At 38.2% G+C, this 25,785-nt stretch overlaps 2 protein-coding genes across 6 annotated transcripts in view; one reads left to right on the forward strand and one right to left on the reverse strand.

The window, feature by feature from the left end:
• MTBP (MDM2 binding protein) overlaps nucleotides 1-2,604 on the reverse strand; it is a 29,726-nt gene extending 27,122 nt beyond the window's left edge. For all 5 annotated transcript variants that reach the window (XM_056332630.1, XM_056332628.1, XM_056332629.1 and 2 more), the window contains exons 1-4: nucleotides 2,412-2,604; nucleotides 1,680-1,760; nucleotides 549-622; nucleotides 270-415 (exon numbers count right to left, since the gene is read on the reverse strand). In XM_056332630.1, the coding sequence (XP_056188605.1) occupies nucleotides 270-415; nucleotides 549-622; nucleotides 1,680-1,760; nucleotides 2,412-2,604 (494 nt within the window). The remainder of the gene's footprint in view (nucleotides 1-269; nucleotides 416-548; nucleotides 623-1,679; nucleotides 1,761-2,411) is intronic.
• Nucleotides 2,507-25,785, forward strand: part of MRPL13 (mitochondrial ribosomal protein L13) — a 38,572-nt gene continuing 15,293 nt past the window's right edge. The window contains exons 1-6 of the mRNA XM_056332634.1: nucleotides 2,507-2,629; nucleotides 3,289-3,412; nucleotides 8,250-8,343; nucleotides 10,003-10,063; nucleotides 19,690-19,776; nucleotides 20,119-20,240. Coding sequence (XP_056188609.1) covers nucleotides 2,603-2,629; nucleotides 3,289-3,412; nucleotides 8,250-8,343; nucleotides 10,003-10,063; nucleotides 19,690-19,776; nucleotides 20,119-20,240 — 515 coding nt within the window. The 5' untranslated portion in view covers nucleotides 2,507-2,602. The remainder of the gene's footprint in view (nucleotides 2,630-3,288; nucleotides 3,413-8,249; nucleotides 8,344-10,002; nucleotides 10,064-19,689; nucleotides 19,777-20,118; nucleotides 20,241-25,785) is intronic.

The raw sequence follows: 25,785 nt of genomic DNA on the forward strand, positions 1-25,785 counted from the left end.
CAAGATGGATTAGCAAGGAACTTCTTTTAGTATATACAACTATTAGCTGTTAGGAAACTGTTCAGTTATTCTATAAAATCATCTCTAGCTAAAAAAATTAAAGCTATGCCAAAATTAATAGAATTCTTTTCAGTAGTAGCAGGGGGTTGTTCACAGTTAACTGTTGCGTTGGTAATAACTTTTACTTGTTAAATTTTCCTGATTCCCTTGGGTTACTACTGTTAAACGTCAGATTACTATACTTCCAATAATACTAATAGCACGCATACTCAGTCATAGACAGTGACTCTCTGCTGTTACTGTCATCTTCCTCAAAATTTTGTATGGCTCCCAGGCACTCATCAATACTTGTTTGGAGAGAATCTTCGTTTTTCTGTGTGTCGACATTTATTTCCTCCCAGTCAGAACTGCAGAACTAATAAAGCAAAAAGAATGAATTAAGCGAAAAGAATGAATTAAGCAAAAAGAATTTTGAACATCAGTTTTAACTTGCACTACAGACAGGCAGACAGTTGAGGAACTTATATTCTGAAAAAAATATGTCTTACCTGATAATAACCGCATATAACATGACTTGCAAAATACCATTTCTTTGGCCCTGGAATACCAGCCACTGAACATGCTGCAAAGAGATAGACCAATTGTTTAAAATAATCAATCCACTACAATCTATACCTCCCATTATAACGAACACCTCTGTCAACAGACTCTACATTGAGTCATTTAATGTGCCACAAGGACTTGAGTTCAACTTTCCTTTGGCATCATACCTAAGTTCTGAACGTATTAAGGTATAGGTAGTGTCTTGGCAAGTGTCTTAACTCTTACTGATCCTTTCAATAAGTAAGAAAACCTTTAATCTCTTCTCCATTCTGGGCAATACTGCACTCCATGTGCAGAAGCTGTACCATACCTCAAGTAAATCACAACTTCCAAAAACATGGTTTACGCAGTTCACAAAATGAGATCTTTCCTCAACATGTCTATGCAATAAAAAGCACAGAAGTTCACAACACCTTAACATGCCCACCTTCATGAATTTTAACAGCTTACAGTGGTTTCCCCACATGAATCAGTTATATGAAAGCTGTGACGAGATGAGCCTAAATGGCTCCAACACTAGATATCCAAACCAAGTAAATAACCAAGATATCATTTTTAACAAACAAAATGCAAAACCACAACACTCAACCCCTAAAAGTACTAAAGCAGATCTTCAGAATCTTTTTCTACTTTAAGATTATAAAATGATGTAATAAAATATTCGTGGATTAGGGTTCTGAATTGATATCCAACAGACAAATATCGCTTCCACTGAAAAAGTTAGAAGACATCGTAAGAGTAATGAAAATATCAAGCTGTCCACTGACGAGAAATAAGCCCTCTCCTACTCTTCCTTGTTAAGCTGGGTTGAAACCCGTCAACCTTTCAGAACCCTTCTCTTTCATTTCTTGTGCCCGACCTATTTAATGGTCTTCCCACATTCCAGCTGCCAAACTGACATCGGTTCTCCGCAGAAGCAGCCGCAGCAGGCACACTCCCACCGCAGCTTCAGGCACACCACAGACACTGACTGGGCTTCCACACATTTCTGACTTGTTTCACCACAATCAAAAAATGTACCTGGGCCAATTCCTCAACAATATTTGCCCTCCCTTATTGTAAATTACTGTATTTACCCGGGAACATGCTCAAATCTGCGTTTGCAGAGGAGTCACAGCTTGCCTTCAGAAGCTGATACATGTTTGCAGCAGTCCCGGCTGAAAGAAAAAAAGAAAGAAGGAATAAAAAAGTTGTTTTTTCTTAAAACTACTGAGCTACAGAAGTCTTCTTTTCCTGCAAATAAAGTTCAGTTTAATACTAAAGCTTTAGATTTTTAAGAAAACCTGTCAGCTGCAGATTTGCAGGAGTTTATAAAGGCAGATTTTGTGAAATTCTCATTAAGGTTGTGCTCAGGAAGGTGCTACCGAGTACACAGCAGTGTCGCAACAAAACACAAAAACCCCTAAATTTCTGAAGGGCCAAATCATTAAAAACATTTAGCCTGAAAGAAAAGGGGGGCAGGTTTAAGGAAATAGGGATGCAGAAAGCCTGCACGGCCGCAGAAACTAGACCAGAGGCCGTGAGGAAAAGCCCTCAGGCAGCGAGCGCGGGCGGATCCCGCGCCCCAGCCCCACGCACGGGCCGTACCACCGCACGGCCCGGCCCCGGCCCCCCGCGCCCCGGATCCCCGCACGGCCCGGCCCCCCAGCGTCCCCGATCCCCGCACGGCCCGGCCCCCCAGCGTCCCCGATCCCCGCACGGCCCGGCCCCCCAGCGCCCCGGATCCCCGCACGGCCCGGCCCCGGCCCCCCAGCGCCCCGGATCCCCGTATCCGGCCCCCCGCACAGCTCGCCCCCCTGCAGCCGCACCTGCCCCGGCGCCCTCGCCCCGGCGCTCCCCCCAGCGCAGCAGCAGGACGTAGCGGTCCATGGCCCCGGCTGCGAACGGCCCGCGCCGGCCGCCCTTGCGCCGCCCCTCGCAGGGCAGCGCTTCCGCTTCCCGCCGGTGCGGCGGCCCAGGGGCTGCGCTTCCGCTCCCCTCAGCGGCGGCGGGGGCGGCCATGGCCAGCTACACCAAGGCGGCCCAGGTGAGCGCGGCCGCCTGCCCCTCTGGCCGGGCTGTGCTGAGGGAGGCCGTGGCTCCGGGGGACCCTGGCGGCCGCCATGGCGCGGAGAGCGGCCTTGGGGGAGCGGGTGGCCGCTGGGGCAGCAGGCCCCCCGGGCAGGGCAGGGCCGGGCCGGGGCGGCGGGGCCCCTGTGTCGCCGAGCGCCCTGTGGCGCGGCCCTGCGCCCCGGCGTTCGCCCTGAAGGGCCCGGTGTGGGCGTGTGGCCTGTCGGGGGGAGGACGAGGCGACCCGCTGAAGGCTGCTCGGGTTCATAAAAACGGTGGCTGGGCGAGTCGTGCCCTTGGCTGTGAGGGAAGGCGATGCGGGGCGCTAAGTAACCTACTGCGACTTCACGGCTCAGTTGGCAGCCAGAAGGCTTTTTGAAACGGAGCCACCAGCGCTGGTGACCTGGCAGCGTTGTTCATCCCCAGGTGCTTCAGAAGTACGTCCAGCACTGGGGGTATCGCAGTGTAGCGGCACCTCTCCGTCTGTTTAAAGGTTATTGGGAAGAGGTGTTGTTGGATGTTAGTATTTCTTCTAGTATTTTGGAGTGTAAAAAAAGGGTTGATCTACTTAGGCTAGATTTATGGGTGGTAGTGTGTTCTTTTACTATGTTAACTATGATATCTCTTTCTCTTTAGCAATGGGCTACTTTTGCCAGAGCCTGGTATCTCCTCGATGCAAAGATGCAGCCACCAGGAAAAATAGCAGCTGCAACTGTAATGAGACTTGAAGGCAGGCATAAACCTATTTATCATGCACTAAGTGAGTACTGTAGTGGATAAGAGTAAATTTGCTTTCCTTCACTTGTATTTTTCTGATTTCAGTTTTAAAATCAAGCCTGATACCTAAGGTTACGTTTTTCAATTAAATTGTAAACATCTTCACTTTCCTTCTCGTCTTTTTCCTTCATACCCCTCTACAACCTTATGTCATCTTTACCAATCCGTATAACGCTTATTATGAGTTAATAATTTTTTTAAAATAGCTGAATTGCAGTGGGTTGTGCTTTCTTTTAAAAAAAAAATAATCTTGAAACATGTTTCATTGCATTTATTTTAGATATAAAGGTTTAATTCACAGTGCGCATAGTGAAACACGGATGCAATTCTTTATTAGATTTTCTGAATGCTACCTTTCAGTAGCTGCACAACACAGCAGAGTCTTAGAGTGATTCTTCAGTCTGAATAATCTTGAGGCAGTGGGCACAAACTGGAACACAGGAGGTTCCCTCGGAACATCAGGAAACATTTTTTTTCCTGGGAGGGGGCTGGAAGTGGTTGCCCAAGAGATTGCGGAGTCTCCATCCTTGGAGATATTCAAAAGCTGGTACTGCTTGAGCAGGGAGGCTGGACAACGTGACCTCCAGAGGTTCCTTCCAACCTCAGCCATTCTGTGATAATGAGGCTGGAACCTGCCCTGATGCTTAAATGGGAGATGTAATCATTGTTGAAAGAGATCTTGTTGAAATGGAAAAAAGAAATAATTTTGCTTTTCTGCAAATTAAAAGATTTAGCAGTAAAGATGTATCTGTGATCTTCTTAATTACTTGTAATAACTGTAGTGCCTGTCTCATGGTGATGAGCATGTTATAGATAATAAAAAGGTGACCCCTCATTGATGGTACACTGTTGCGTATAATAATGCAGATTTTTCAAGAGACATTACTGAAACGTAAAGGAAGCATTAAACTTTGCAGTAATGTAGAGCATACATACTAAAACTATACTTGATCTATTTTTCATAATAGCAGGTAATATTTGTAGCGTTATAAAGACGTTTCTAATACCAGAGTTCTGCTGTTGCAAATTATGTCTTATCCACAAGATGTCACTGGAGACTTAAGGCTGTTTAAAAAATAAAGCAGACGCTGACAGGAAATGTTTTTGCTTGTCCTGTGGGAAAGATCTTTTGATACTTTTATGTCCACGAAGTTACAAAATCCTGGAAAGTCGTTTCAAGGATAACTTTATTTGGTCTAAAGTATTCTGTATATCAATACCAAATGCATTACATCAGAGATTGATGTAGATAGGTTACTACATTTGATACTCTCTAAAAGAGCAAGTTATGAATGAATTTGTGATTGATGTACTTAACGCTTTTTCTTTTTGAACTAGCAAGAAATATTTGAGTGTCTGTGAGATAGCAATTCCTCAGAAATAATAGCATTGTGGGGATTTTTTTGTTTTATTTTAATTTGGTATCCAGGTACACTTTCATAAAATCATTATTTATTTATTGTATTGAAAAGTATCTGGAGCTAAATTTAAGCCGTGGTTAGGGAAAGAGAGAAACTTGATTTCATGTATAATTATTTTTTGGTTTAGGTATAATCTTTCATTATTCTCCACAGTTTCATATTTTTATATGTTGTTGGATCATATGCCTTAAATAAGGGGATACAACCTTGTTCAGGCGGTTTGAATCTGATTTTTTAGGTTTCTTCTGCATCTTCCCTTCTCTCTACCCTTAACACCTTGCATCTTATCTTTGTGAGTACCTTCACAATACGGAACCAAAAATATTGGGCCAAAGTCTTAAAAAATTGGGTGATCTGGTTCTTTATGTTGGATTGTGAGCAGGTATAGGTGAGCCACGTTTGTTGCTCAGGTAGGATTTGCTGCTGTTCTCTGCATCCTCAAAGGAGATGACTAGACTCGATGGAAGTGTTCTGCAAACCTGTTCTGGCCCAGGTGTTAGTCTAGATTGCATTGTTAGTTTATAATAGCTAGAAGAAGCAGCAAAGACTTGTTTTCTAATGAAAAATTTGGCAATTAGTTTGTCAGTCTTGTGAGCTAACAGTTGGCAATATGTACCTTTAATTACTATTTACTCCTTAATTAAAATGAAGGAGGAAAAATACATGTACCTGAAGCATGATAGGAATTACTGAAGTTAGAAATGTACAGAGATGTAAAACAGATTTATGGTGGCAACTGTTTAATCTGAAGAGGTGCAGTGTATAAGCTGTATGTAACAAATTGCATATACCATAATGTAATAGAATATACTGGCCTTACTTTTGTGTATTTCTTGAGGAAAACATACATAATTCATAGAAGAATAATTCAATATTATAGCATGAAAATTGTTGACATGCTTGAGGAACCTGGCCAAGCTCAGGAAGTGGGCCCATGTGAACCTCTTGAGGTTCCACAAAGCCAAGTGCAAGGTCCTGCACCTGCGTTGGGGCAACCCCTAGTATCAGCACAGACTGGGGGATGAATGTACTGAGAGCAGCCCTGTGGAGAAGGACTTGGAGGTACTGGTGGATGAAAAGCTGGACGTGACCCAGCAATATGCACTTGCAACCTGGAATGCCAACTGTGTCCTGGGCTGCATCAAAAGAAGCATGGTCAGCAGGTCAAGGGAGGTGATTCTCCCCCTCTACTCCACTCTTGTGAGACCCCACCTGCAGTACTGCATCCGTCTCTAAGGTCCCCAACATAAGAAGGACATGGACTTGTTAGAGCCAGTCCAGAGGAGGGCCACAAAATTATTAGAGGGCTGGAGCACCTCTCCTGTGAAGACAGGCTGGGAGAGTTGGTGTTGTTCAGCCTGGAGAAGAGATGGCTCTGGGGAGACCTTATAGCAGCATTCCAGTGCCTAAAGGGGGCCTACAACAAAGCTGGAGAGGGATTTTTTACAAGGGCCTGTAGTGACAGGACAAGGGGGAATGGCTTTAAGCTGTAAGAGGGTAGATTCAGATTGGACATAAGGAAGAAATTTTTTACTGTGAGGGTATTGAGGCAGTGGAACAGGTTGCCTGGAGAAGTTGTGGATGCCCCATCCCTGGCAGTGTTCAAAGCTAGGCTGGATGGGGCTTTGAGCAGCCTGGTTTAGTGGGAAGCATCCCTGCCCATTCCAAGAGGGGTGGAATTAGATGACCTGTGAAGGTCCCTTCCAACCCAAACCATTCTATGATTCTATGAACATAACCCAAAGGAAGAGTTTTCTTGTGTCATATTTTGTCATTATTTTTCAAAAGTAGGATGCAATTTGACTGTGTTCTTGAGATAGTAAATAGTTTTGCTTTCTTCCTATTAAGTGTAGCCATCCATGAGGTGGTGGGAACAATACTATTGAAAGACCAGAGGAAAATTATGTATTAATTTGAAGGAGACATTAGCTGTCCTTAAGTTCAATCTAATTTAAGAACAACAGATTGCAGTCATTGTTCAGGTAGTGTGTAAGTGTCCTGGTTAGTTTTTCTTCTGGCTTGTAATTGTTCATAACTGATCTATTGGTGTATGGAATTGTTAATTCAGTATTTATGCAAGTGGAGAACTATTGGCAAAAATTGCCTTAGATGAACTTATTCTGTCACCTTCTGAACAAATAACAAAAAAAAAAAGGCACAAGGTCAAGTGTCAGTTCTCTGACGTTTATTTGGACATACGGTGTTTTTAGAACTGGTCTGTCAGTAGTGAAAGGCTGCGGCAATGAAGATGTTTAAATTGTTTACATTTTAGCTGTAGTTGAAAGTAGAACTTTAAAAGAACACAAGATTAAGAAACAGTAGAAAACTTAATTAAGGTGTGAAATTTGCATTGATTAATTATATGGTCCTATAAAAAATGGATGCTCAGTTTAAGTCCTTCTTACTGTAGCTGCTTTGTGACCAACTCAAAAATGTTTAAATCAAATGAGCCTCTTCACATACTTTTCTGTTGTTCTAATATGGTAATGCATATGAGAATGAACTTTGGACAGGTAATTTTCCAATTGATTGAATGGGTGGTTATAGTTTATACAGCTAATCAAGATGATTACTTCTGAAATTAAAAACTACATCTTTTTTCATAGTTGTATCATATTTTTGAGATAGTATCAGTTTTACTGGCATTTTATTAGTAAAGATCTATTAAAGTTAGGGTTTCTGGCAAGGTATTGGTGATAGATATAGACTTAGCACTTTTAAAACTTTTGATGTGAAAGTTGCTGATGTAACACTAAGCAAATCTGTATGTGCTGTAACATTAATTTCTGCTTGATTGGTGAAAATGTGGGCTTTTTGCCTGAGAGCATTGTTTTATTTTTTGTGGGGCTTCCCCCTCCCCAGTCTTTTTGTTCCTTTTATATGTTTAGCCCTACACTGTAATTATTTAATGTAACTGTTTTACTTATCCAAAATATTCAGTCCTCCAGTAAGCCTTGGTACTGTTTTTATGAGAAAACTAAATTAAACAAATATTTAAGATTATTAAGTTGTTTAGAACTAACCCTTTTTTTATTCTGGGTGTGTTGAGATATAGGTGCATATGCTGCATAATGTCTTGAATAAAATAATACACTTGCCTGTAAGCCAGGTTTCCAGAACTTAGCTGAATAATTGCAACGCTTTAATTATCTGGTCTGATGGTATTTTACCTGCTCACTTGCCTTCTAACCTGACAGTACTAACAAAAATAGTAGTTAGGGTTGGGATTTAAGTGCAGATTTGGATGGTGTGACTCTAAAAGCTCAGATCTTTAAATCTGAGCTTTATGAAGTGCGTGCTTATGTGCTACTTTGTATGTATCGCACATTTTATAGTTGTTGGTTTGGTTGATTATCGGTATGGTTTTGTTAATACTTTCCCCCAATTTGTACCTTGTAGGTGACTGCGGAGATCATGTTGTCATAATAAATACAAGACATATTGCCTTCTCTGGTAACAAATGGGAACAGAAAGTATATTCTTCACATACTGGGTAAGCTTTATAATAAATATTCAAATGAGCTAGTGGTAAACAATGACATATTTTCTTAATAGTTAAAGTCTTTTTTTCGCATATTGGTTCAAAAGGGAATTCCTGCTTACATGTTTTGGGCTTTGTTTGCATGTGTTACAATGTTTAAATTTTTCTTTTTTCCTTTCTTTTCCTTTTTTTTCTACACACCCCACCACCCACCCCCACCCTCAGTGAATGTTGTTAGGGAAATAATCTAACTCAAAAGTTGTCAGAGCAATTAAATTAGCAGACTTGGTGAGGCAGGTTGTTTTGTATGAATCCATGAACCCAATGATCAGGACTGTTCTGTTTACTAAGCAGTAGAAGGCATTCCTGTTGGCGCTACACATCTAAGATATGTACAGTTACCAACTTCAATTACTTTATCCTACCTGTGCCTGTTTACCTAGAAGTAAATATCAAGATTGATATATTCTTGAAGCAGAGAATGGGGAGGGAAAAAAAAGGGAAATTGGAAAAACTAGTAAGAAATCAAATACACTCAAGATGTACTGATATTTACAATAGTGTTCTATGTATTATTCTGGCAGACGTAACTTGTTTACAGATGGAAGTGCAATGATCAGTTACAGAGGGTATGGCAATGATTGGTTTAGTACTTCTATTTTATACAATGACAACACTAGGTAATATCTTTTAAGTATCAAAATATATCCCGTTGGGAGATGAATAAATCACACTGAGAAAGCTAATGTTGCTAGTACTAATATTTCAGTCCTGAAATTCCTTTGCTGAATTGCTGAGAAGTTCTTATTTGTAGTTGATGGAAATTAATGCACTTCTTATCTCCCTCCCACCCCTATGACTTCTTAAAACTTTCCACTAAAAATTCTGTGTAAGTTAAAGCACTTGCTTGAGTACCTAAGTTGGTTTTGAGTGAATGGAATGAATTGTACAATTAAAGCAAATGCTTAAATCTGTGCAGCTCCCTAAGTGGAGCTGTTTTAATTATGTTGGGTTTATTTTCATTTCACTTAGGTTGATACCTAATAATGTAATTAAATTGAAACTAGACCCAAGTTTACCTGATGTCCAGGTAATTTCTTGTACCACTGTATCATTCATGTAAAGTATATGCATAAATGTGAATTAGTGCAAGTTACCATATCACATAGACTTAAAAAAGATGGACGCATTACAGCAGTAAAAGTCAAATTTTATTACTGTAGATATGCCAAATCATGCTAAGCTTTATTTAAAATAGTAAGAAAATAATAAATACTGTTCAAAATGGTTGTCTTGTATGTCAGCCACAGACTGGTTGTGAGTCTTGATCATCTTGAAATATTTCCAAGTTTTGCATACCTTACTCCCATTGTATTCTGTAGCTGTGGTGGTGTATTGAATAAGCAGTTCTGAAAACATACCCATCTGCTTATGAAGCATAAACTGTTTAATACTCAAGTGAATAAATAAGAAAGTACAAATGGCATTGAACTGAGATACTTAACAGGATAGAATCTTTCTAGTAAAATACAGTTGTTGGTCTCCTGACAAAAACTTGCTTTTTTGAAGGTTTATAATAGCGTTACAGTATGGTTCAGGATGTGGCGATGTTTGCGTTAACATCATGCGTGAGCACATAGCATTAAGCTTGTGTGTGTTCTGTTTTTCTAGCTATCCTGGTGGTTTCAAACAACTGACAGCAACTCAGCTGCACTTAAAGGATCCAACTGCTGTGAGTGTTTCCCCTTCCCTTTCATTTGTAAAGCTGATTTGTTTTCATTTAATTAGTTCTCCTAAACAAAGGGGATTAGTTACCTACATGTCTAAAGCTAAACTACAAACATTCTGCTAAGGGCTCTTGGATGCTTAGCTTGTGACAGTGTTTTTGTAAACAGCTGTGTTTTGAGGGTAGGATTCTGCATTTTTGTGATTCTTCCATGCTGCCCAAATGAGCAAATCAAGTTCATTTGCTTCACTCATTTTTGACGGATTCATTTGCTTTTAGTTTCAGGGGTCTGACCTTTCTCGTAAGCAAACTGCCTCAGGTTAAGCCTAACTAAGCTGTACTTCAGCTTAAGAACCCTACTATTTTTAAGAGCCAGCAAGAATAATGCTAATGTTAAAAATTGTTAGAACGTACACCTGCTTCTTTCTTCCAGTAAAATTCAACTGTAATTTCTGTAAAATGTTTAGCATTTTTTAAATCTTTTTGGCAATGCTGTGTGTTTATGTTCTGTTGGAAATGATGATTACGTTGAACTTAAGCTGTTTTACTAAACATCTGTACTAGACTGCTATAAATTTTGAACATCAGTGTTGATGTGTTCATTACTGATTAAAAAAATAGGATGCTAGATATGAACATTTTGGGATGTTTACTTACATACTATTCTGAATGGTCTGCCCTGGAGGACTGAATTTTCTAAGTACTAGTGTTTCAGAACATGGTACGAGGCCCACAAAGGCTGACAGATACCTGCATTTATTTTTGTCTTTGAAATGCTTTGGCTTGGTTTACCTTACATAGAAAATATAAAAATGCTTCTTCCTTTTCCTAGTGAAGTTTTATCTGCTGTAAATTCTGGGTTTTGTCAATTATTCATTTTTTTGTTTTTATCTATGACTTGGAACTCCTGGTTTGTCCCAAGACTCCCTTATACAAGGTGTTCTACAAGTACTCAATAAAAAAAGCAGTCCGCTGTATGAATATGCCTGGTTTTCAGTTTTACTTTTGCAGTTCCTTTCTTTATTTAAAGTCAAATGAAATCCCACAGTTCAGTATTATTTTCTGTCTAGAATTTTTCAAAACAAATGCTTTTGAGAACAGGCTCTTAAGATCATTGTAGTGCCTTAGGGAATTATTATTGGTAGTTCCACATCTAAAATGGGCTGTCCAACCTTTTCCATTTGAGCTTCAGGCAGGTGCTGTGCACGGGGAGGCAGTATCGCACAACTTGTTTGTCAGGGCCCGAGGACTGGATGTTCTATAAATTATCTTCTGGCAGTTATTCTGAAATACCTCTTTCCTTGCCAGACTCATAGATGAATTTCTGTGCAAACAGAGGAGGATTAAATGAATTTCCAATAACTAAAGCATGTTGGACAGAGGCTCAGCAAATGGTGATGTGGCTCAAGGGTTGGACTAATTTAGCAAGAGAAACTTTTTTATAAACAGAATTGTAGAGACCCCTCAGCGATTAACTCTTTCATTCTGTTGAAGATGAAGCATTTGGATATATACACACACACCCCCATAAAGATAACCTTATGTGTATTTTTGTCATAAATAATAGCAGTGTATGGTAATTTAACATGATATATTCTGTAGATGTACCTGTTACAGGTTTTGACTTGCATGTGATTTTATGGCTAGAAACATTTATTTACTAGTTGAATTGTATTGGTATGAAATAGATTGGGGTATGACAAAGATGGAAATTATGGTGTATTATTAACAAGTTTTATGTTTAGAACTAGCTATTAAAACCTGGAAAAGGATTACTTTTTCCTATGAATATGAAAAAGAAAACAATGCCTAGCCTAAGTAGCATTTGGATCTTAAAAATGTGATCTAAACGACACACAGGTATTGTGGAAACGTTTATAAATCACCTTATTTCACGTCTTTTGAATTAAAGAGAGACCTTTTCTCTTTTAAGCATGTTAAATGCAATTCCTGTGAAGCCAGTGGAATTAGGTAGGTTGTAGGAAGCAGACTGTGTCTTTCAGTGGAATCAGTCTTCGTTCTGTAAAACATTTTTGTCCTGGAGGCTGTTGCTTTTTCTCTGCCCTTGGTCCTGTTGTCTCCTGCTAGCTCATCCTGGTAGTGTTTCATTAGATGAGTCAACGTTATTTTGGGGAATAGTGCTGTTACAGAAATTAAGGCGTTATATTAATGGAAGAGACTACTTCCAAGGAAAAGGATGTTGATACAACACCTTGTAAACTTGTGTTACACAGAGATTTTGCAATGGGTATGACTATTTTCGGTTTATGTAAGGAATAGATTAAAGCTTCTAGGGTTCTGTGAGTGTTTGTATATAGTAGAACTGCAGTACTGCTTAGCACTGTCTTTACTTACATGTATCTAAATTCAAACATACCAAACCCCAAGATAAATATTTTTCTATTACAGTTTTGTTTAAATGTAGTTTCCAGTATACAGAGAGACTGGTTTTAGGAAAAAAAAAAACCAACAACTTGTACGCAGGTAATAGCAAATTAAAAAAGTTATAATGAGTAATTTGATGTAAAATCGTATAGTTTATGCACACATGGGGGGCTGAAAGTCATAAGTTGTCAGAATTTAGACATGTTTACTGCAGTATCATCCCTGAACATTTCTGCTTCCTTCATAAGACACCAAGACAGGGATGGATGATGATCTGATATTTTTGCTTAATGGAAACTGATGTCATTGTATATATCTTACTAACTTTGGACCTTTATATTCCTTGCAGGTAGCAGTTAGTGCTTCGGAAGGATTTATGCTGAGTTTTGAATGTGCACGTGCATTTTTTCATAGGATCATAGGGTTTCAGGTTGGAGAGAACCTTGGGAGATCTCTAGTCCAGCCTTCTACTCAAAGCAGTGTCAGCTCTTAGGTCCAATAAGGCTTACCTAGACTGGTCTTGAAAGGCTCCTTCTTGCTTGAAAAGAATAAAAAAACCCTTGTGCCTATTTTAAGTGTTTAATCTCAGATGCATAATTTTGTGCTTGAGACTGACAAAATATTATGAGTTTTTTCCACTTCTAAGTACCTTTTATGTTAATATGGGGCAGCAAATACAAAAAGTCTGCATAGTTGATGTTTTGTATAGAACTTAAAAGTTCTGTGTTTATTGTGCCAAGTTTTTCAGTACTTTGGAAACATTTGTTTTTATGGAAGGGTAAAAATTATAATGTTTAGCCAAAAAGATATAAAAAGTAAATAGTCTAGTGCATTTTTACCTTTAGTATCTTTGAGTTCCTTTGGGAGGCATGGGGAGAGGAATGTCTGTGAATCTATTTAAAATTTCTAGTATTTTCAGTTGTCTGCTCTTCTGGAGAATAGCAGGGAATAGCTCTTGTCTATTGGACTTGGCCAGGCTGCTTTAGGAAGTGCTTATTGTAGAAAAAAATAGCTTCTTCACAGTTCAGCCTTTTCTTTATATGACTTGGATTTAGTGTAAATTCTTGGACCACCCATAGGCAAGAGTATTAAATATGTTCTTTAGGTGCAGCATAACAGCTTGTTGCTGTAGTTCAAAACAGCCTCTCCATTTTTCAGGTTAATATAGTACTAATATATTTGTACATATATATATTTCTGTCCCTTAGGATACATATTAGCAGACATGACATTCCACTGTAGGTTGCTAAAAACCAATACCTATTTTGAAAGGTTTGGTGTATTTTCTTTGCCAAGAGAGTCCTGAAAATAAAGGAAACTGGTAAACTTTTTTTTTTACTTGAGATGCAGGTGTTTGGAATGCATAGAAGTTTGGGGGTTTCTGGTTTGTTTTCGATAAAGTTTGCAGAGGTTTTGTTTAGCTGGGAAAGTGCTGATAGGCATGAGACCAACAGTTTAAAAATTAGACTTCAAAGTACTTGATACAGGAAGGCTAAAAGATGTACTTCTAAATCTCACAGATTTGAGAAGCAAAGATTACTTGGAAAAAAACTTTCTGGAAAAATCTTACAGCTTTTAACTAAAATGCCTGCAGAATATGTTGACAGATCTAATCTGTAGAGCTAGGTGGTAATTGCTTTTTTTTCTTCTTTTTTTTTTCTTTTTTTTTTCTCCTGCATCGGAAACTCCCCCCCAAAAGGAAAAGAAGAAATAATGTTTGGCTAGTACCAAATGCTCAGTGAGAGGATTGACCTTCGCAGTAGTCAGAAGCTGTATTGCCTCTGACAAAGAAATAATGGACAATAATTGTTCAAAGTGAATGTTACCTGCTAGGGAAGATTATTAAGGAAGGCAGGGTAGCTCTATGGAAATCTGCTGTGAGGAAGCCTCCGGGGGTGTCAGAGTTCTGGTTTGTTCAGCTGCTGGCACTGATATGAAGTGGCTTAAAATGTTTTAATTCTCCTTTTGAATGCTTTTTAGCAACTGCTTGCATGTATAGACTTGCCATTATATCTGCATAATAATGATCTTTTGAAGAAAAGCTCAGACAGAAAACATGGGTAAATCTTGCTGTTGGTATTTGAAAGCCTATTTTCTATTCACGAGTAAGGGATAGTTGCTATAATAGTATGTACATACTAAAAGTCAGTTACTGAAACACCAGATATAATAGTGTTTTCTTTTATTAGTATGGAGTAATGTTTTTTAATTAAGTAGAGCAAAACTTCAAAATCTCAACTAGTAGGCACACAGAAGTTGTATGGCTTGGGGAGGAGAATATTGTTATGGAACCTGTTATCGTAAAACCTTTAGGTGCTCTAAATAAGTCTTAGATCTGGCTTGGTCTTCTGCTTCGTGGTAGATAAAAATAAATATTTTTTCATTAAAAAATCTTAATATATTTCTTGAATTTGCAAGGCAAATGAATATATTAATTTTAAGAACACATTGAACCTCTAAGCTTTTAATTGCTGAACAGCAGTGGAAAGCAAAATGGCATGTGATACAAGTTTACTTTGTGACCAAATGATTCTGAACCGGCAGTATTAAGTACATTCATTGTTGCTGTATTACTCCAACACTTGTCAAAGGTTGAAAGGTGGAGTTCTTTGTATGCTTTTATAACAAGTGGCAAAAAGAACAGTATCATATATGGAACAGAAAACTAAGAACTAGTAGAAGGAAAACATAGTATCAAGCTGTACCTCCAAGTAACTGGTGTCTCTTTTGAAATTCTTTTGATGATTTTTTTTTTTTGGTTGGTTTTTTGGGGGTGGCTTTTTTTTTTGTTTTTTTGGGGGGTTGGTTTTGTTGTTTGGGTGTTTGGGGTTTTTTTTGTACGCCCTGTAATTAATCACTTTATTTTCTCTGGAGCGCTGTGTCCTTCCCATGTTCTAGCATTGCTTCCTGGTGATTATTGGACTTAATTCAGCTGTAAGGGTAGACTCTTTTCTGGAAATTCAGCCAATTATTTAGTGCTTCTCAGGACCAGGAGTGGTATTGCTTTGTTGATTTCCTTCTTCAAAGTATGTTATATCTGGCAAGGAATCTTTCTCAGAACTTACTTTCCATCAGGCATAGCCTGCAACTTGCATATGAGCCAAAGTATCACAAAAATTGCAATGTTCAAGCCTCACACAGTGTTTCAAATAGATATATTTTTAATTCATTTGTACTCAAAAAATGTTAGACCATGTAGTAAGGGACTGAAAGTGCAAGAGTTTTACTAGAGCTGCCTTCAGATTCCTTTTCTCCTAATTAGCCCTTTAAATTGGAAACTAAAAACATAATGTCATACAACTGTGTGATTAAGAGCATGTCTGTGCTGTGAGTATATAAATTAACCAACATGGAAAGAAGATATTGCGATATTCAAGATGACAGTTGCAACTACAGCCAATAGGAATTTTGTAATTCAAAAGAAATTGGAGCAAACAGCATGCCAGTACTTCAAAAATTCCCAAATAGTAACACTGGTGGCTGTATACATCTGATGGTGGATGACTTTACCTGCTGCAGAAAGTGTCATGGCTTTTAGGAGTGAGTATATATGAGGATATGGAATTTTACAGGTTGCTAGTACTAAAGATGAAGGACTGGGGAGAGGAGGCAGTAGGTATCTATAAATAACGGAATAAACTGTTAAACTGTGCTAACTAGTTTTAAACTAATAAAGCGGTTGCAGACACCTGTGGGTAGATAGACCTGTTTGCCAGTTTGAAATCTCAAAGAAATCAACAGGGTTTTATACTTTTCACTTAAAACTAAACTCTTATTTTAATAGTTTAAAATAAGCATAATCAAATAGAAAACAATAGGAATTGTCTTTTCTTAGAAGTGTATTGCAAACATACAGAAAAAAAATTTGTTGTTAATTCGTTAAAGAAACATCATGTTCTGATGTGTGTTTTCAGGGAGCATTGAATCTGGGTTTGGGTTTTGAATGAGCTCAGTAGCAGACTTTTTTCTTGCAATTCCTCACCTTCTTACTTAGTGTTAGTGTATTTTTACTAAAACTTAAGCATGTTCAGGTAACAGGAGAGCCCTTACTTAACAACCTATAAATATGGCTGGTTGGATCTGCCTTTTCTGTTACACAACCTTGCTCAAGTTGCAGAGGCAGTCTATACAACTTCAGTTAAGCCTGTACTTAACATCTTTGTAAGTAAGATGTACTTAACATCTTTGACTTGTCATCACACGGTTAGAGTGAGGTTCTGGCTGTAGGCAGAATTTTGGGCAAGGAGTTGGATGTAAACTTGGTCTTTCCAGGAGCTGGGTTTGGATTTGCTTTGGCTCATAGAAAAGTCTTTGAGGCAGAAGTTACGATGAAGGAAGCTAGAGGTTTTCCAGTACTACCTTCTCTGTCCTAGCTCCCTGTATGGCCTTGCAGTAAAGCAATAATAAAAGTACTGAATAGTAGGACCTTTAAAATTCACGCTCTGGCTTCCTTAGTAACACGTGTATTTGGCTTTTTACAAGTCCCAAAAAATAGTTTATCACCATCTTTACACTCCTTTTATTTTATTTTTTTTTCTCTTTTTTTTTTTTTTTTTTTTCTTGACCAAGGTGAAAGCTTCAGGGGTAGGAGGTATAAATCTGCCTTTGACCTGTTCCAGCAAGGAAATTATGATCTGCTGCAGAAGCCAAGACTTTGTTCCCTCTTTGCCCCTACCGTGAGTTGCTGGGGCAGGGAACATGCATGCTCAAACCCAAGATTATTGTTCTCCACATGGGTGTAACATATAGTTGGCAATATTTTCAAGTGGCTTGGACATTAAAGGCCCTGTAATAACATGCAGATGTACCAAAGCATTATGGTTATTGCACTTAGCATACTTGTTTATAGAAACTGTTGTTGAATATATAATTATCCACGATCATTCTTTATTCATTATAATTCTCCAAGTCCTGCTTTTATGTTAGTCTGCTGTGACCTGAGGTTGTCAGTTCTGCAGTGACTGTACACAACGTTAAAAGTATTTCTTCATTGTTTAACTTAAGCATATAAATCATTCTTTTCCAGTGTGACTTTTAATAGGCACATTAGTACAACTGAACTGTTCTCTTTGTAATGTGGCTAAAAAATTCATCTCACATTCACCAGGCAGAAGTATCTACAACCAGAATAGACCAGCTGTTTGTCTAGGTCACTGGTTTGTTTCAACAGATGTCTACGCCACATGCTGTGCAGGAAGAAGAAAAATCAGACACAAACATTGATTAAAGAAGTGAAATATTTAACGATGTTCATTAAAATATATTAAAGTCTTTTTTTTTATTGGAGTGACATTAAATAACTAGCTCTGTGCATCTGTAGGTCATAGGTCATATGTTGGAACATGTGTATGTACAGTTTATTAATCTAAGGAATTAACACTGGTTCTATCACAGTCTGAAGCTACAAGTAATTTGTAGGTAAAGAAAAAAATGCACAGTTAGGCAATATGTTATGAAGAATCTGTTTTATGTTTCATCTATTTTGATCTTTCATTGGCTATAAGGAAGAATAGCAGGTAGAAGGAAAAATAAGCGTATGAGATGAAAATTGCTAATGATGAAAGGGCCGTTCACATGAGCCGCTGTTAATTTCTATGTATTTTCTTATGTTGGTATGGTGTCTCACCTGATTTTCAGTATTCAGTGAAGTAAATCAGTGAAGTTTCATTTTCTGTCTTCATCTTGCCTTTGTCTGAGGACATGGTAGAGTGACCTAAATAAACTGTAGTTTGCTGTACAGGCATGAAGAGTTTTTGTCCCTAAAAGCGTTGGTCTTCATTTTTGTTTTTTAATAGTTACCTTCTCTAATAAAAATAAATAAGTATCAGCACTATAGATTACTCTGACCTGATGTATTTCTTCTATCATCTTATTGTCCACAGATGTGTGGTACTGGCTGCATAGCATCTGAAAATCTTCATGTGTGGAGGCTTCTCTAAATGCCTTCAGAGTTTCTCAAGGCATATAGTATATGTATTTATGAGGATCCTAAGACAGTGTAACTGTCTGTTACATGGCAAAATGAAAATAATACTGGGGCCACTTGAGTGTTTACTGACTTCGGGATCCAAGTAGAAATGCCTGCAAGTTTAAGAACTTACACTTGTTATTAATTTCACTTGCAACAATTAATTATTCTATCTTAACTACATGGTTCTAGCTTGGAACTCAGCATTAGTGATTGTCTCTAAAATTTCAATTTAATTCCTGTAATTAATTTTATAAAAAGAAGTAAGTTTGCTCAATACACTTTTCAAACTATCTGGATGCCTGGGAGATTTGTTTGTGCATAGTGCCCTGCATTGCAGCGTGGCTTACTGGCTTCAGTTTAACCTTGTGCTGAGTTTCTGATTTGGAGCTAGTTTGTGTCTGGGTGGCTTGGAGCACAGGCAGAGTGGTTTTTCTTTTATTTTCAAAGTTGCACGTAGGTCTACCCCTAAATGCTTTGCAGTCCTCTATGAAACCCTTTTTGTTTTCTACAGTTGAATGCCTTGTTTTACATTACAAATGTTGCCCTTCTGTGTGAAGTCTGTAACAATGTGTTTTGCTTAAAATACAGACATCTATACTAGAGTCCAAGAGAAATCCTGTTGAATTTCGTTACTTTTCAATAAGCGTCATCCAGTGTAGATATACAATTTCTATTTGTTCCTGATGCTCGGGAGTGAGATTGTTCGTTTGGAACTAATAGCAAGGGAATAAATATATATAGTATGTTCATAATGCAATGTATTGGTATGTCATCTTTGCTTAATGTACAATACATTAATTATAAAGAAATCTAAACCACGGCAAATTACAGTGTTAAACTAGTTGCTGGGAACACTCGGTAAATTTCTTAGAGCCTTTTTTTTTCTCTCAATAATGTGTGTATATGTGTGCAATACAATGTGGAGTTACCACAAGCTTCTCTCTTTTTTTTTTCCTTTTTTTTTTTTTTTTTTTTTAAATTTAGTGATCATATGCAATCATCCACAACGCTAAATATAGCTCCTAACTTTATAAGCTGAAACTTTCTATATGGCCATTAGAGTAAGTGTTTATATCATGGGGAGTAAGTATTTCTTTTTTGAAAACATAAGTCTAGAGCACCTTCTGAATGTGGTGCCAGGGTTCTTCAGCACGGAAGAAGTTGACTGAAAAAGGAGTTCAGTAACTAGTGAAATGGGCAGAGGGACACACAGCTTACCTTTTTCATGTTATTTGTAGTCTGTCTGATTATTGGTTGCCATGTTATCTTTCCTCAGATTGTTAAACTGACTGTTTATAGAATGCTTCCAAAAAACCTTCAGAGAAGAACTATGATGCAGAGGCTGCACCTGTTCCCAGATGATGTGAGTAGTTGTGCAGTTACATTCTCATTCCTGTGTGGTTTGGAGGTGAAGAGGGAGTCTTAGCAATAACAAAAAACACCTCTTGTCATAAGAAGGTAAATTAAGGAAAATCACACTTTTTTATTTATGTGTCTAAATGTAGTTGAAATGTTGATGCTTTTTTCCTTATTATTTCACAAAATTGTGAGATATAAGACATTCATGAGATTGTGTTCTGTATTTAGGTCAAATACTTGGCATGAAGAATGCAGTAGTACTGAGAAATATTGGTCTGGATTTGGTAGGGAGTGATGGTGTGGTTTTAAACAATCAGGTAGCTAAGACTGTTCTCACCTGCCTCAGGTTATTCCAGAAGATATACAGAACAATCTTCTACAAGAGATTCCTCAGCCACGTGTGGTCCCCAGGAGGTTAGATGAATATACACCAGAAGAAATTGCTGCGTTTCCGAAGGTTTGGATTCCGTAAGTATCTTAGATTTTTTTTTTTAAAAGGACACATTGACTGACTATATACTGTATAGGCTCTCAAATCATCAGTAAGAAAAAAAATGTGATTATCTTTCTCTTTGTCATCTTTTTTTGGAGACAGGAGGTCATTAAAGCAAAGAATGTTCATATTAGGAGTGGTTGCTAAGGTGGTTTATTTTTTATTTCTGGCTTTTATTTTAATGAGAAAAGCTTTACTTAAAATCATGTTTTCAACTCTACTTCATCAAAATGAGTTGAGTAAAAGGTGAGCAAAATGCTTCATTACCCTATTTGAGTTGTATGTGCTGTACAATATGTAACTGTAAGCCATAGCCAAAGGAAACATCATGTGGCTCTGTGAGGGAATGAATCATTGCAGGAGGCAACCCTTCAGATTTTCTCCAGAGAAAGGGAAAGAATTCTGCTAAGTTAGACCTTGGAGAATGGATCTTTGACAGGGAACATACCACATCTTTATTTTGATAAATAGTTTCTTTTCCACGCAACCAGTTCCACAGTAATTGTGTGGCCACAAGTGAGTATTCGTGGTTTGCTTTATACCAGCACATGCAGCATTGATTCAACCTGCTAGTGAAAATAATGCGTTACAGTCAGCATTTTTTTATTAGTACCAGTATGATTTTTCTTGTGTTCATTTTGAGAGTCATATTTAGGCTCAAGATTCCATTATAGTAGTCAACAGAGAAATTTATTTTGAAAGATGTCCCCTTTCCAGATTATTCTAATGAAATTTAAAAAGAAATGTAACAAGCAGGGAGACGGGTAAAGGTATAAATAAGCTAACACTAAGACCAACTTGATGGCCTAACTCCAGCTGGATTACTGGTATTTGTATTTTTGATTAGTTTTTAAAAGGTTATGTTTCTCTTTGTCCTGTAGAAAAAATGTTCCTGTGTACTTACTCCTACGCTAATCCTAAAAAATAGCCTTAGTATGAGACTCAAATGGAATGTTATACTACTGAGTAGTTCTGCCGAACTAGATGTCGGCAGTACATGGACAGAGGTCACCAGACATGGTAGTAGCAGCTTATTTCTCATGAGTCTCCTTAAGATACGATCTCTCAGGTGTCTTGTAGCTGAATGATTGCAGAATGCTCAAGGTTGGAAGGGACCCTGGAGGTCATCTGGTCCAACCGCTACTACTCAAGCAAGGCCATCTACAGCTGGTTGCCCAGGACCCTGTCTAGACTGTTTGTTAGTATCTCCAAGGGTGGAAACTCCACAACCTTTCTGGGCAACCCGTTCCAGTGCTGTCACCCTCACAGTAAAATAAGCGTTTCCTGATGTTCAGACGGCTCCTCCTGTGTTTCACTAAGTCATGTTCAAATCAGTAGGACTTCAAAGTGCCAGAACTGAATACTTCCTGTTTTTGCAGGAGCATTCAGTAGCTTCAAGGTAGATTTTCATGTTCAGCTGATTGCAGAAGACTATTAGAGAATGATGTGCATCATCTACATGGTTTAGATTTGTAGGTGGTAGTAACTAGATAGTAAAAAGCCTTGTACAGTAGGAAAAAATCATTGTACACTAGCAAAACCAGTAATATTCCTTCAAACAAAGGAAGCCTTTGAATACAAAGAGAGGAGACGTTTTATGTAGCAAAGTAGTTAATCTGGAGGAACAAAGTTGAATTTAAATTAATGAAGAGAAGGGGAAGCTCACATAAGAAGAGTATTCTTGAATGGTCTGTCAGTAAAAAAAGATAGCAAATGTTTTTAGTGCATGGCCAAAACTGTTGGTACTTTAAAAGGGGCCTGATGCTTTTTGCTTGCTAAAATTAATGTTAAAGGGTTTTTATTTTTACTTAAAGGAAATTAAACATTTTGAATTTCAGCATGTATTTTTGCTTCATTAAAAGGCATAGGCAGATAAGGGCATTTACCCTTCATAGGCAGCAGAGAGATGTGGACAAGAGATGTATCTTTTCCAGAAGAAAACTGGTAATAAGATAATGTAAATGAGCAACACTTGAGTAGGACTTTCTTGCAATTCAAAAGCAGAGTGCGTTCATAATTCCTTTTATGGACCAGCAGCTCTCACTGCTTAAGCCAGACCAATACAATTAAGAAATCCCAGGAATAGAACAAACGTCTGTATCCATTTCACATATATTTATAGGATTTATATTCCTTCGAAGGGAAAACTGAGTAATGTTCCATTGTTCTGTCATGTGTTTAACAGAAACCAAATAATTTTTTTAGTGAAACTTCTTAATGTTGTGGGCTTTTGCTTGCAAATCCTAGTAATAACAGGAGAAAGTTAGCCTGTGACATTTATCTAGTCTTAACTGCAGCTTTTTGCCTGCATAGAACTCTGTATTTATGTATTATGTGTATTTGTGCTTGCACATCCACACACATAGTAGTCATACAGAGTTGCACTGATTTTGCACAATGAGACTTTATATGTGGAATATTTTTCCTCTGCTTTTAGTAATTGAACTTGGTAAAGCATGTGATGTCATGAGGGTTGACTGTATCGCATAACTACTAAAGATGCACCCTATTTTGCTTTTGTCTTTTTGGATGTTATCCCTGTATTGCAGTTAATGTGTAGATTCTGAGTAAGAGTTTTAAGTGGATTCAGAAAAGGGAAGTGTGTGGTCACCATTGGCTATTAAATATGGTTCTCCGGTTGTGACTCGTGGCTCTGGAAGTTTTAAACAATGCTCTATATTTATCTTGTTTCTTTAACTTTTTCTCTCTCCATCTGCCACTGAGATGATGAAACTTTGATGTGACCTAGAAGGGCAGATCTTATATGTGTATAGTAAATAAACGAGCAGTTGCTAAACAGCTTGTCTTATGGTAATATTTAAAATCTATTGAATTCCTAATGCTGGGCTTCTTTTAAGTGCCACAGGAAAACAGCTGCAGGAATTAAGCAGGTAGAGTAGAGTATGCTCTGGAGTCTTCCAGAGATTTCATTGGATTAGCCCTGAAGAAATTCAGACTCTGCACCAAAGACCAGAATTCTACAGTACATTAGAGTAAAGCTGATAAGTCTCTCATGCCATATGGTATATTATACTCTTGTATAACTGCCTTTAGTACTAATACTAATAGAGTTTCTTACATGATAATTTAGCACTGAATTGGAAACTGGTACTTAGCTTTAGATAACTAAATCAAGAGTGTCCCTTTTATCAAAGGATATGGTATTATGCTGCCAGAGCTCATCTCCTCAGCGCTCAGCCACCTTACTTGGCATGTAGGTGTATGGGCACAGAACAAGTAAACTTGATGTCATCTAATTTAGTCATTGCTGTTAAACTAAGTTTCCTAATAGCTTCATGTTAGCATTGAGGAGACTACTTGAGTGTGTTGATCCTTGGGGAAAATCTGCAGGGAGGAACAGTGTTTTGAAGGTAAATTTGAAGCTAGAATTTCCCTTCCTTCATTTCTTGGAACCATTCCCTTGAGAGGAATTCAGAGAAAATACCCATTCCCTCTGTATTTCTCTCCTTTGCAGTCTCATCCAGATCAATTTTTGGTAGGTGCTATCAGTATGTAGCCTTTTTATTCCATTCCAGTTACAGAGGCTGGGGAGTGCTGCTGCCATAGAGGCCCTGCAACTGCAGCAGATTTCGAGACTTTCAATTGTGAGGATCATAGTGCTTCTCCTATGGGAGGGGTGGGTAACTCAAGCGGGTATTCTGGTGCGAACCACCAGGGGATTGGAATAGAGGGTCTGAAACAGGTGTGACAGAATGCTAGAGAGGACTGTAATTAGCGGGCTCTGGGTGGGGTAAGGAAAAAAAAGGGAAGTTTGATAGAACTTTAATGCTATGAGTGGGTAGACTGGGCCAGAAGTTTCCCCTTCAGTCAGCTACTCTAGCTAGAGACACTTTTAAAGGCAGGAAAATATACCTGACACTGCTACCATACCTTTGTTGTGTGGGGCTTCAGCCCTACCTTCTTTTCTGCTCTCAGGATCTGGTAAGTCCTAGCAGACAGATGGAAGGTGGTTATCTTCCATCTCTCCGCTAGCTGCAGGGCTTATTGCAGTAGTTGCTGTTGTAATTTCAGTTTCTTGTCCTGGCCTGTAACCAGACTATTGTGAATGTCAGTTATTAGTGTCAGATAGAAAGTTTTAATTTAACCTTCAGCACACTTCTCTGGCAGTTTTAATGTTGGGAAGAGTTTCCAATTTGAAGTAATGGGAAAAATAATAATGCTTTTCCTGACTGAGGGAATAAATTTATTATTGTCGTTTTCTAGCACTGAGTGCTATGGGGGGAAAAGCTTAGTTGCAAAATAGAAGATACAAGATTGAGCAAATTTAGTAAACTAACTTTCCGACGTGATAAGTAAAATACAGAAGTCTGTAAAAGAAAGAGGACTTGCAACAGTGAGTTGTAGCAGTCACTGTTCTGATTAAAGTGCCAGCTGGAGTGTCTGAGAATAGACAGCTTTGCACCAAAGGCACTAGAAGAAAGGCTGTATGAATATCCAGCTGTAATGGACTCTGTGTTCTGAACTTTTTCAGTATGTGTGAGCCCATGGAAAAAGTAGTTTGCATTATTCCTTTGAAAGGCTGTAGAAGCAACAAAACTTCTAAGTATTTCTATATTCTTTAATGATGTCAGCTTTTTAGAGGTGTATAGCAAAACATTCTTTAAAAAATGAGTCAAAAAAGGGGACAAAATACTGGCAGCTTTGTTCAGCAAACCAAGAGAAGTTAGTTTAAAATATCATTGTATAAGTCTAATATTCTTTATGATTTGAGATGTACTGAAAAAAACCAACTACCTGACATCAAAATGGTTTCAGAAGAGGAAATGTAAAGGAGCATGAGTTGGTTTTTTGGAAATCCAAATATTGCAGGAACACATGCATATCTCAGAATGCAAAAACTGACTTTCCGTTTCGGTTCCTCATCATGTTATTCTTTTCCAGCTGACAGGCTGCTCGGACAGGTTGTGAAATCTCCAGCCTTGGAGATGCTCAGAACTTGACTCCATGAGTTCCTGAGCAACCTGATGTAATGCTGCAGTCAGTCTGACTTGGAGTGTGGTGTCTTCCAATGCAAATTGTACCATGGTTCTTCGTATATGTTGAAAGTAAACAAACATAGATAGTAAAATAGATTAATATTTTAATAAAACATGTTTAAAAACTCTAATGCATAAGTTTATAGTAGTGTTAGTCCTGTTTGGCTTTTCCTTGGGCTATTGTTTGTTACTCTGCACTAGGGTCTTAGAAGTCTGGGTGGGAGAACGCAGTGCTAAAATAAGTAGCCTTTTTTTGTCCTCTGTATCCTGCATTCTGCATTTGGGATAGAAAAGGCCTGTGTATTTATTGTTGTGTACTTTGGTCTATGAGCTTCTGCAGAACCCATGGATAGCTTCTGAGCAGTAAGAGTAGTCCCTACAATAAACCAGAAGATGTAGGATGCAGAAAAACTATAAACTCAATTTATTTTCCTTCACGTGATTTTAAGAAGTCTTCCCACTTTATGTAACTTCTGTTTTTAATTATAATTTATCTTCCATGAAGTTCTGAGCCTGGTGACCA

Source organism: Falco biarmicus, chromosome 3 (genome assembly GCF_023638135.1).
Source record: "Falco biarmicus isolate bFalBia1 chromosome 3, bFalBia1.pri, whole genome shotgun sequence".
NCBI lineage: Eukaryota > Metazoa > Chordata > Aves > Falconiformes > Falconidae > Falco > Falco biarmicus.